The sequence below is a fragment of the Microcebus murinus genome, chromosome 5 (assembly GCF_040939455.1).
Source record: "Microcebus murinus isolate Inina chromosome 5, M.murinus_Inina_mat1.0, whole genome shotgun sequence".
Classification (NCBI taxonomy): domain Eukaryota; kingdom Metazoa; phylum Chordata; class Mammalia; order Primates; family Cheirogaleidae; genus Microcebus; species Microcebus murinus.
This window is the reverse complement of record NC_134108.1, coordinates 39,313,449-39,326,044: the sequence shown is the minus strand read 5'-3', so window position 1 is coordinate 39,326,044 and position 12,596 is coordinate 39,313,449. Positions and strand designations below refer to the sequence as shown.

The following is a 12,596-nucleotide window of genomic DNA, read 5'->3' as shown; positions in this document are numbered from 1 at the left end:
TTTAAGAAGGCTTTTGCCTAGGAAGTCTTTTTCCTTTGCTTCATTCAGGTCTCTGCTCACCCCCTTTGAGGTTGACGCTTCACTAACTTCATTATCTAAATGGCACCTCTGACAGCCTCACCATTTCTGATTTATTTATGATAAGATCTATAATACCTGAAACATTATATATTTACTTACTTATTATTCACCTTCCAATATTAGGGTCAATGTGGACAGGGATGTGCTACCTTGTAACTATAACAGTACCTGGGACACAGCTGTTGCATAATAAATAGTGGAATAAGTCAATGAAAAAGTGGGCAATACCTATAAAACCATTTGCTGCACTTTTCATACCATAAGCACTCAAGGTATTAGTGGTGATCATAAATAATAATGAGAACATGTTTTTATTAACTGATGGTCTTTGAAATGGCTGAGCTACATTTTCTTGATCAGACTGCAGACATATGATGTTAAGCATGAACTGCCCATCAGGGATTACTGACTCCAATCTCTGCTCTTCAACCCCTTACTAGGAATAAAAAGGAATGATTCATCTAAAATATTAAGATATTACTGTCTTTTCCTATAACTTCTCTAACATGTGTCTATTATGGAAAGAAAGATATGCTGATACTTTCAAAATCTCTTTTTCTCAGTTGACGTTTTCAAAAATACTGCAAATACTAATTTCCAGCAGAAATGTTTTTAGAGCTACTGCACACCCTGTGAGCTTGTAATCTGAATTGAAGATAAGGCGTTTTAGAGTGACAAACTGGCATAAGGCACAAAGAGATCAAATGTACTAACATGGCATGCCTTGGTTTTATGATTTCAGGACCAAGTTTAGGTATTTTCTGATAAATTCTTTCCCAAATATTTGATTATTAATATCCTTGTAAGGTGATTTTTTAAAATAGCTCTTTATAAAATAAATTATGGAGAAAAAAAGATGAGTCACTTTCAGTGAATTAAATTGGGACAAAGTTGATTTTTATTAATAACCACCAAGAAGCATATAAAATAAAAATTTACAACAAAAGGTACAGAACTTAACATATATTTAACAAAGATTACTTAAAGCAGTGGTCCCTAACCATTTTGGCACCAGGTACCAGTTTCATGGAAGACAAATTTTCCTCAGATGGCAGGGGGTGAGGGAGGAGGAAAATGGTTTTGGGATGATTCAAGTACATTACATTTATTGTGTAGTCAAACTTCTCTGCTAATGACAATCTGTATTTGCAGCCACTGCCCAGCACTAGCATCACCACCTTAGTGCCACCTCAGATCATTAGGCATTAGATTCTCACAAAAAGCATGCCTAGAACCCTCGCATGTGCAATTTACAGTAGGGTTCGTGCTCCTATGAGACTCTAATGCTGGCCACTGATCTGACAGGAGGTGGAGCTTATGCTGTGATGTGGAGCTACTGTAAAAACAGATGAAGCTTCCCATGCTTGCCTGCCACTCACCTCCTGCCGTGCAGCCCATTCCTAACAGGCTAATACTGGCACCAATCTGCAACCCAGAGGTTGAAGACTGTAGACTTAAAGGATCTGCCTTATGTCAAATCTTACAAGGAAGCATGTGAGAGAAGGGGGTTTCGTGAATATAGCTCTGCTCTTTACTTTGCTAGAGATGATCTTTTTGTGTCCTGTGCCTTACCTATCATATCAAAAAAGACCTTCTTCTTGGTCAAAATGGTAAAAATGCAAACAAATCGCAAGCAATGTTTCTTCCAGAATGTTTCTCTTGGGCTGTTCATAAAATTACAAATTCCTCAATAGCCCTAAAACTTTTGAATCCCTGGTACGGGTATTCTGAATTCTGCTTTATTAATAAGCACCAAAGGTAACATTTTTTATGTATTCTAAAAGTTTCAAGCTACTTGAGAGTTTATACTATAATCTGACAACTCATGCCTGTGCCATGTAAATTCTGATTTAGTAGGTCTGAGAAGGAGTCTAAATATATCAATTTCATAAGTACCCTAAGAGATCCTTGGGATCAGGGAAGTTTAGATAGTATGTATGGTTCTGCATAGAATGTGAGTATTACAGATTTAGAATAGAGTATGCAGTTCTTGAAGATTTAAACTCAGCTGAAGGGTACTTGGACATATGTGATAACTAGAGAGATGATTCAGTCTTAGCTGGCTTACTGAAGGAATAGGTCCTGATAAGATATAGTATAAATGAATGTTTCTGATCAAGGTGTTAAGGTTATGTCAATGCCAGGTATTACTATGATATAATATACTAAGAAGTTTCAGGAGATTCTTAGTATAGAAAAATGGGAGCAAAAGTAGATTGAAATCTAGCTACAGACTCAGAAAATCCTGTTTCCATTGCTTTGTTCTCTACATATCACCTTCCTAACAAAGAAGCAAGAAAAAAGAGAGATGAGACAGGAACATAGAAACTCAATAATTCCTAAGTTTTTCTGAGGTACTTGCTATGTGTCAGATAATGTTCTAGAAGTATTTTGCAGATATCATCTCAAGTCCTTAACAATACTACATGATGAGAAATCTGAAGCATAAAGAGGTTAAGCAATGAGCGCAAGCTTACACAATGAGTAATAAAGCTAGAATTTGAATCCAGGTAGAATCAAGTGATATTAAGACAATGCAGAAAACATAGATGCAAAACACAGTTGACACTGTATTGGACATCTTTTGTTTATTTCCTCAGATGGTAAATTATTATTAATACTATATTCTGTATTTTAAAAGCTTAGTATTCAATCAGTTCTCATGATCTCCATTTCTTATCCTGTCAACATCTTCTGGCAACAGTGGCTACAACTACACCAACAAAAAATCTCTCTTGACAATTTACTGATTGAGTTGAAGTTAATCTGATTTTTTCCATAATTATAAATTTAGTCATAATATACAGGATTTCGTTGAAGCATTTTCATTAAGTATTTTGAGCCTTCATAGCCTCATTTGCACAGGAAGGCAATCTCTTCCTAACCCAGCATTTCAGTGAAGTTTGAGTTCACAAACTAAAACCAAGATCACTGCCATGTTAGAGAGGAATGCAACACAGCCAGCTAAAACACTGGGACTTTTCATATGAACTGCCATTAAACTGAACTCTCACTAAACCTGTGTGTATGTTTCTTAAGGATGAGTCAGAGAGAGAGAGAAACTTTAGATTTTCGGGGTTGCTGAGGTATTTCAGAATATTTACTCTGTTGGATGTTTTTCTCCCTGTAATTATGATGCCTACAGATTTTCTGAACCATCATCTGTCATAGATAAAAATGTCCAGGACCCCAGATCTAAGGACTGAGCTTTTCAGCACACCTTCAGAGGTTGCCTTCTAGCTCAGTACTAATCCATTAATCACCTCAGTATGGAAATAATGCACTTAACTGCTCTACTATCCACTCACATTGTGTCTACAAGGATATTGTGGGGAAAAAAAAATCAGACAATACCTGGCTGACATCACCTTATACCCATGGCATTCATTTAATCTTTCAGTGTTTTGATCAGAAGAGAAAAAAAAACAAACAAGTGTTTTTCTCCCAATAAACCTGGGCTGCCTATTACTGTTCATACCATCTTCTGATCTAAGAAATCAACTTGTCTTTTTAATGTATTGATTTAGAATCATGAAGAACTCTTCAGTGAGCTAACAGAAATGTATGCAATGACTCTAGACTCTCAATTACTTCATTTAAAACCTTGAGTCTAAACCACAATGAATACAAATGGACTGATATTTTCTCTATACTGAATACTTCATATAGATTTTGACTCCTAAAACAATTCTTTTATCATGTCACTTTCTGTCAATATATGAAACTTAAATCAGGAAACAAATTGTATACTTTCAATATTTTGGAACTACCTCTTCACCTACAGTTTCTCAGGATAACTGATAATAACTGAAAACATAACACATTGGTGGTTTTCGATATTTTGAAAACTAATTCAATTAGACCTGATTATTTGAACTTGTTAATAACAGTTAAATATTTGTTCTATTATACTTATATAATGATTTAATTTTTTCTTTAAAAAGTTTTATTACTAAGGAAGTATGGGCTCATTCCTCAAAAATAAAATAAAGCTAACATAAATATATACAATAAAAAGTAAAAGTCCCTTGTTTTACTTTATCTTCTTTTGGAAGGAATCATTAAATATGTAGAGTCATGGAGCATGATGAAATAACCTATATAAGAATATTATTATGATTGTGGTATGTAGTTATGTGGAGAATTGTTGATGCACTTTCTCCCTTTGTATAAGTCTGAGATTTTGAATCAGAAAGTATAAAACATAATTTCCAATGTTTAATCTCTATAGCTACAATTGAATGAGGAATTTTTAAATCATGTATCTATTTTTGATTTAGAGGCTGTTCCTAGGGTAGGGAGAATAAAATTACTTCATTAATCAACATCGCATTATTGGTTATTATACAAATAAGTAAAAAGATGGTGCACACATATTTGTATACTTTACAGATTATTACAGAGTCTAATGGAATAGTTAAAGGGATATGTAAAAAGATATTTAAGTAAACCACACCAGAATATATCCCACAAGAAAAATAACTGCCCATCCAAAGAGATCACCAAAATCTATCCACCAAAAATAAGAGTAAAAAAAAAAGTAAAGTCATGGTACCAGTTAAAAAAATCATTTTCTCCTAATCCCTCTGATGAATACAAACAACAGGAGTAAAAAGTAAGGTTAGTTCTAGGACACATGCTATAATTAATTCCTTGCCAACATGTTCTTAGTTTGGATTTAAAACAACTCAATTCAAATTTTAGCAATTTAACTAGGACTTAGGTAATAAAAATAATCTCCTCTCCACCTCCACCCTTTTAAAATCCTTTAGTTTTAAATCGATAGCATTGTACCCAAAGCACAATGGAAAATGGCATTTATTTAAACAAAACATCATTAAATGGAAAATAACTCTGGCAATTATTTAATATAAAGAATGAAATTAATTTACATAGAAACTATTTGTTGACCTTGAAAAACCTAGGAAATGATAAATGTTGGTTTCAGTGTATACACATATGTGTGTGCCTGTAGGATGGCAAGGGTAGTGGGGATAAGGAAACATACTTTAGATGCAAATAAATACTTTTAACTTTAAACAAATAATTGGATTTCCATTGAGAATTGCACACTAGGATGTATTTATATATCACATACTTCCTAAAGTCCAGAACTTCAAAAGTCACATTAATGTGATTGAGAAAGCAATTATATTTTGTTTTAAAATATAAATACTTATATATCTGGTCCAGTGTCTGGAAAAGTATCTTATATTGAGCAATCAAAGTTAGCTATTAACTCTTAGTATTTTCCCTATATATAAACATACTTACTTTCAAGAAAACTTGTAGATCTTGAGTCTGTGTGTGCTGTAGAATGTCTTGTTGTAGATGTTTGAATATAGCTATACAGATATACACTTGATAATCAGGACCAAGGAAAACACAAGTAGCAATATAATGGCAGATTTCTATCCAATCTAAATAATTCCAAAAACACTGAGTTATCCATTGCAGGCAAATCTTAAAAAAAAAAAAAAAAAAAAAGTAGTTCATTAAAAAGCTTATAAAGCCACATTTGACTTTCAAAATACAATAACCAATAACTCACATAAAACCAATGAAAACTTTAGCATTTAATCAAAATAGAAAGACATTCTTCATAGAATCCTAACAAGCATGCTTCTCCTGTTTGCCTAATGTGTAAAAACTTTCATGGCCTTAGGATTCAGGACTTAAGTATATAACTGCTAGTGTTCACCCCACTCATATACCTATTGCTGAATGTCTTCTTTATACACATTGTCCTCCTCTCACCCATAACACCAATCTGGCTCTCTAGAGATAACAAATGCTAAAACACTATTTTAATTCAGAGATGAGAGTTTTTTTTCTATCCTACCTACAATCACAGATGTATAATTATGCAGATGACAGATTGCTAAATGTTACATTAATGCAAATGGACTTGTGCTGAATCAGAAAACAATTTAAACCAAACAGAATTATATAACATAAAAACTAGAAGCTAATATAGAGAATATTTCAAAAATGAGACTTTTATAAAAGAGCTTTTTTGTTTCTTTATTAAATAATTTATTTTCTGAGTAACATTTGTTCAGCTTGTAAAAACAACGCAGGCCCACTTTGGAAAACACAGAAAAGTTGAAGGGAAAAACCCAATAACAATGTCATAGAAATTATTAACATTGCTAGCATTTTGAATCATTAATGCTTTGGGTCAAATTGAGTCCCCCTTTCCTCAGGTATGTCAAAGCCTCAATGTCAAGTCTCCAGAATGTGACCTTATTTGAAAAATAGGAAATCAAGTTCAAATAAAATCATCAGGGTGAGCCCTAATCCAACATGACTGATGTCTTTATAAAAAGGGAAAACATGGACTCAAACACATTGTAGAAAGACAATGAAAAGACACATGGAGACCACCATGTGAAGACAGAAGACTGAAGAGATGCATCTATAAGCCAAGGAACACCTAAGACTACCAGAGGCTAGGAGAGAAGCATGAAACATTCTCTCCCTAGCAACTTCAGAGTGAAAATAGCCTTGTTAATATTGTGATTTTAGTCTTTTGGCCTCCAAATTGTGAGAAAATGTATTTATTTATGATTTTTTTTATTTTGGCATATCATGGGGGTACAAATTTTAAGGTTTCAATAAATGCCCTTTCCTCCCTTCCCCCCACAAGTCTGAGTTAACAGCATGACTATCCCCCAGATGGTGCACATCTTACTCATTATGTATGTATATACCCACCCCCTCCCCCCTCCCACCTGCCCAATATGCTATTACTGTAGTACCTATGTGTCCACTTATGTGCTGCTCAGTTAATACCAGTTTGCTGGTGAGTATATGTGGTGCTTGTTTTTCCATTCTTGGGATACTTCACTTAGTAGTATGGGTTCCAGCTCTAACCAGGAAAATATAAGGTGTGCTATATCACCATTGTTTCTTAGAGCTGAATAGTACTCCATGGTATACATATACCACATTTTATTAATCCATTCTTGGATTGATGGGCACTTGGGCTGTTTCCACAGCCTTGCAATTATGAATTGTGCTGCTATAAACATTCCACTGCAGGTGTCTTTTTTGTAGAGTGTCATTGGATCTTTTGGGTAGATGCCCAGTAATGGGATTGCTGGATCAAATGGTAGATCCACTTGTATCGCTTTAAGGTATCTCCATATTGCTTTCCACAGAGGTTGATTTTAACAAAGTTTATTTATAGTTTAACAAAATAATATGGAATTGAATATAATTTCACACCTATATTTAAAATTTATCTAAGTTAAACTCTGTATGGTATTTGACCTATTCCATTACAGAAATGGAACTCTGGATAAAGCACTTTTGTAAAAAAAAATTGTAAATCAATTACTGAGTTACATTTGGAGGCCTAAAACAAAGTGAAAACGGGAACTCAGTGAAGCATGTAAAAACCACAGCTAGCTTTCACTCAAAGAGTTTCTGCTAAACCTTGGAGACCATGAGCTTCTGGTGTGTGTTTTTTTTTTTAATTTTGATGGATTTAGGAGAATACAAGTGGTTTTTGATTACATGGATGAACTGTACAATGGTGATGTTTGGTGTACCCACACCCAAATAGTGTACATTTCACCTAATAGGTAGTTTTTATTTTCTCAACCTTCACCTACCATCCCACTTTCTGAGTGTCCAATGTCCATAGATATACTACCCTATATGCTGCTGTGTACCTGTACCTTAGCTCCCACTTGTGAGGACATATGTATTTGGTTTTCCATTCTTGATTACTTTACGTAGGATAATGGTCTCCAGTTCCATCCAAGTTGCTGTAAAATACAGAATTTCGTTCTTTTTTTATGGATGAGTAAGTAGTATTCCATGGTGTATGAGGGTTGTCCCGAAAGTATCCAACCATATAACTGTTCTTCTTATATTAACAATGGCTGGATACTTTCTGGAGAGCCTTGGTATACACACATTTTCTTTATCCATTCCTCAGTTGATGGGCACGTAGGTTGATTCCATATCTTTGCTATTGTGAATTGTGCTGTGATAAACATGATTGCCTATGTCCTTTTTGTAGAATGAATTCTTTTCCTTTTGGTAGATACTCATTAGTGGGATTGCTGGATTGAAAAGTAAATCTACTTTTAGTTAAGAAATCTCCATACTGTTTTCCATTTACAGTCCCACCAATAATGTATAAGCATTCCCTTTTCACTGCATCCATACCAACAGCTATTATGTTTTGATTTTTTAATAATGGCTATTCTGCCTGGGTTAAGGTAGTATCTCACTGTGGTTTTAATTTACATTTCTGTGATGATTAGTGATGTTGAGCATTTTTCTATATGTTTGTTGGATGTTTGTATCTCTTCTTTTAAAAAAAAGTCTGTTCATGTTTGTCCACGTTTTAAATGGGATTATTTGGTTTTTTCTTGCTCATCCGAGTTCCTGGTAGATTGTGGATATTAGTACCTTTGTTAGATATATAGTTTGTGAATATTTTTTCCCAATCTGTAGGTTGTTTATTCTGTTGATTATTTTTTTCGCTGTGTAGATTTTTAGACACTCAGTCCATGGTATTTGTTACTGCAGCCATTAAGAAACTAATGCAATTTCTAATATTTTAATTTCATTTATGATTTGCAAATTACTATTAAAGAAAGATAGCCTTCATTGAACCTCTCCTCTTTAGTCTTAAGGTTTTCTGGGGGGGGGGGCAGCGTAAAGAAAAAGGGAACAGATATGATGGCTTACCTCAATTTGTCATAAGTATAGAAGATATACAAATTTCACTTTTTTGTTCTTATCATTTTGTCCTTCTAAAAATACCTTCTTGAATAGGTTCTAAAAGTTTTGTTTTTTACATCCTTGATTCAACTTTTTTGGCATGTTGATTCTGCTTTTAACTGACTTTAACATGGCATATTAGTCTGCTAGGGCTGGTGTAACAGAGAACCACAGACTGGGTGGCTTCAATAATAAAAATTTTCTCCTTATTCTGGAGGAGTCCCATGTCAAGCTGTTATCAGGGCTGGTTTCTTCTGAGGCCTTTCTTCTTGGCTTGCAGATAGCTGTCTTCTCCCTGTTTCTTCATACGGGCTTCTCTTAGTACATGTCTGTCTCCAAATTTCCTAGGACACCCACTAGTCATATTGAATTAGGGTCCAACCTAATGACCTCATTTTAACTTCATTACTTCTTTAAAGGCCGTATCTTTACATATTGTCACATTCTGAGGGACTGGGAGTTAGGACTTCAACATGTGAATTCTGGGGGACACAATTCAGCCTATACCAGAAGGTATTATTGAGTTTTTATTTTTTATACATTATTACTCATATCAGCAATTAACTTTTTAATTTTTAGCCATTAGGATCATATCTTTTCATCTCACCTTCTGGTCATATTTCTTCTTTTATTATTGATAATGCCAACTGTATGGCCATCTAAATTTTTTTTGTTATTATAATTCTCTTTTCATGTATAAGATTTTCCTTTATAAGTATAATAATGCTTATCTTCTATTATGTTCTAAAATCTTTCCATAGAGCCTACAAATTTAATTCAATATTGAGTCAGAATATTTGAATTCCAAATATTTGTCAACATGCAGGTTATATTAAATTCTCCTTGGTCCCAACTTTACTGTTCACTTGGCATTAATAGAATTTTTTTCGCCAAATTTGAACCTGGAGAGTATGTTGGCATGCAGAGTACACATCAACAAACCTCCACTGTTGCCACCTCCCCCAGAAAATCCATGTAACATGGCTCTACTGGATCGAGGAGGAAACATCTCCTGCTCCCACCTGACTAGGCAGTTTAAAGTAGTCAGTAGTATTTTAATGAGAAGCAGTTCTTCTAATTCCCTACTGCACTGCTTTCAGAATCTCTGTCTCTGTTCTTTGCTACAGCTATTAATGCTAGTCAACTTACAGCCATGTGGTATTAATGCAAATTACAGTCTCTGAATAAATAAAGAAGGAGAAACAATTGAAGAGTAAAAATAAATAAAATGATTCCCACAGCCAGAGAAAGCAGTTCCCATTCAATTATCAGTTTCAGGAGTAATTGGTAAGTTAGTCAAAGATAAGAGGTCGGATCTTCTGTCCATCATCTATACTGGTTAAAAAAAGGCAACCTTTGGAAATCCATACCATGCTCGTGGATCGGCAGACTCAATATCATCAAAATGTCTATACTACCCAAACTGATCTACAGATTCAATGCAATACGTATTAAAATCCCATCAGCATTCTTCACAGATATAGAAAAAATAATTTTACGCTTCGTATGGAACCAAAGAAGACCCCGAATATCAAGAGCAATTCTAGGCAACAAAACAAAATGGGAGGCATTAATATGCCAGATATCAAACTATACTACAAAGCTGTAGTAATTAAAACAATATGGTATTGGCACAAAAACAGGAACATTGACCAGTGGAACAGATGTGAGAATCCTGATATAAAACCATCCTCATATAGCCATCTCATCTTTGACAAAGCAGACAAAAACATACGCTGGGGAAAAGAATCTCTCTTCAATAAATGGTGCTGGGAAAACTGGATAGCCACCTGTAGAAGGCTAAAACAGGACCCACACCTTTCACCTCTCACAAAAACCAACTCACGCTGGATAACAGACTTAACCCTAAGATATGAAACTATTAGAACTCTAGAGGAAAAAGTTGGAAACACTCTCCTAGACATCGGCCTAGGCAAAGTGTTTATGAAGAAGACCCCAAAGGCAATCACAGCAGCAACAAAAATAAATAAATGGGACATGATCAAACTACAAAGCTTCTGCACAGCCAAAGAAATAGTCATGAAAGTAAACAGACAACCTACAGAATGGGAGAAAATTTTTGCATCCTATGCATCCGATAAGGGACTGATAACTAGAATATACTTAGAACTCACGAAAATTAGGAAGAAAAAATCAAATAACCCCATTAAAAAGTGGGCAAAGGACTTGAACAGAAATTTTTCTAAAGAAGACAGAAGAATGGCCAACAAACATATGAAGAAATGTTCAACATCTCTAATCATCAGGGAAATGCAAATCAAAACCACAATGAGATATCACTTAACCCCAGTGAGAATGGCCTTTATCAAAAAATCTCCAAACAATAAATGCTGGCGTGGTTGTGGAGAGAGAGGAACACTCCTACACTGCTGGTGAGACTGCAAACTAGTTCAACCTCTCTGGAAAGCAATATGGAGATACCTTAAAGCAATACAAGTGAATCTACCATTTGATCCAGCAATCCTATTGCTGGGCATCTACCCAAATGATCCAGTGACACTCTACAAAAAAGACACCTGCACTCGAATGTTTATAGCAGCACAATTCATAATTGCAAGGCTGTGGAAACAGCCCAAGTGCCCATCAATCCAAGAATGGATTAATAAAATGTGGTATATGTATACCATGGAGTACTATTCAGCTCTAAGAAACAATGGTGATATAGCACATCTTATATTTTCCTGGTTAGAGCTGGAACCCATACTATTAAGTGAAGTATCCCAAGAATGGAAAAACAAGCACCAGATATATTCTCCAGCAAACTGGTATTAACTGAGTAGCACCTAAGTGGACACATAGGTGCTACAGTAATAGGGTATTGGGGAGGTGGGAGGGGGGAGGGGGCGGGTCTATACATACATAATGAGTGAGATGTGCACCATCTGGGGGATGGTCATGATGGAGACTCAGACTTTTGGGGGGAGGGGGGGAAATGGGCATTTATTGAAACCTTAAAATCTGTACCCCCATAATATGCCAAAATAAAAAAAAATTAAAAAATAAAAAATAAATAAAAAAAAAAAAAGGCAACCTGCCGGGCACGGTGGCTCACGCCTGTAATCCTAGCACTCTGGGAGGCCGAGGCAGGCAGATTGCTTGAGGTCAGGAGTTCGAAACTAGCCTGAGCAAGAGCGAGACCCCGTCTCTACTATAAATAGAAAGAAATTAATTGGCCAACTTATATAGAAAAAAAAAATTAGCCGGGCATGGCGGTGCATGCCTGTAGTACCAGCTACTCGGGAGGCTGAGGCAGGAGGATTGCTTGAGCCCAGGAATTTGAGGTTGCTGTGAGCTAGGCTGATGCCATGGCACTCACTCTAGCCTGTGCAACAAAGCAAGACTCTGTCTCAAAAAAAAAAAAAAAAAAAAAAAAGGCAACCTAAAAGCTGCAATTAGTTCATTATTATACATAGTTTCTAATGCAGTTGCAATTTTCTGGCACTTATATACATTCAAGCATTTGTTTTCCACACACTGTATTTTTCTACCATTAAATGGAAATAATAATTATTTTTTCTATCACATGGGAAATTTAGAAGAGGAAAAATGAGAGACTATAACTGAAAGCACTTTGAAAATATAAAATGCTATATAAATGTTATGCTATAATAAAGGTGCAGATGTTATTCATTTAACAAATATTTATTGAGTACCTAATATATACCACGTACTATTATAATTTTTAAGTGGACAAAAGATACTTAGTCCTTGCTCTCATAGGGTTTACACTTAAAAGGCAGACATACCCTTTT

General features: G+C 35.0%; 1 protein-coding gene across 1 annotated transcript in view; it reads right to left on the bottom strand.

Moving 5' to 3' along the window:
- TBC1D32 (TBC1 domain family member 32) overlaps positions 1 to 12,596 on the bottom strand; it is a 208,319-nt gene that overhangs the window by 9,767 nt on the left and 185,956 nt on the right. The window contains exon 33 of the mRNA XM_012739115.3: positions 5,356 to 5,544. Coding sequence (XP_012594569.2) covers positions 5,356 to 5,544 — 189 coding nt within the window. The remainder of the gene's footprint in view (positions 1 to 5,355; positions 5,545 to 12,596) is intronic.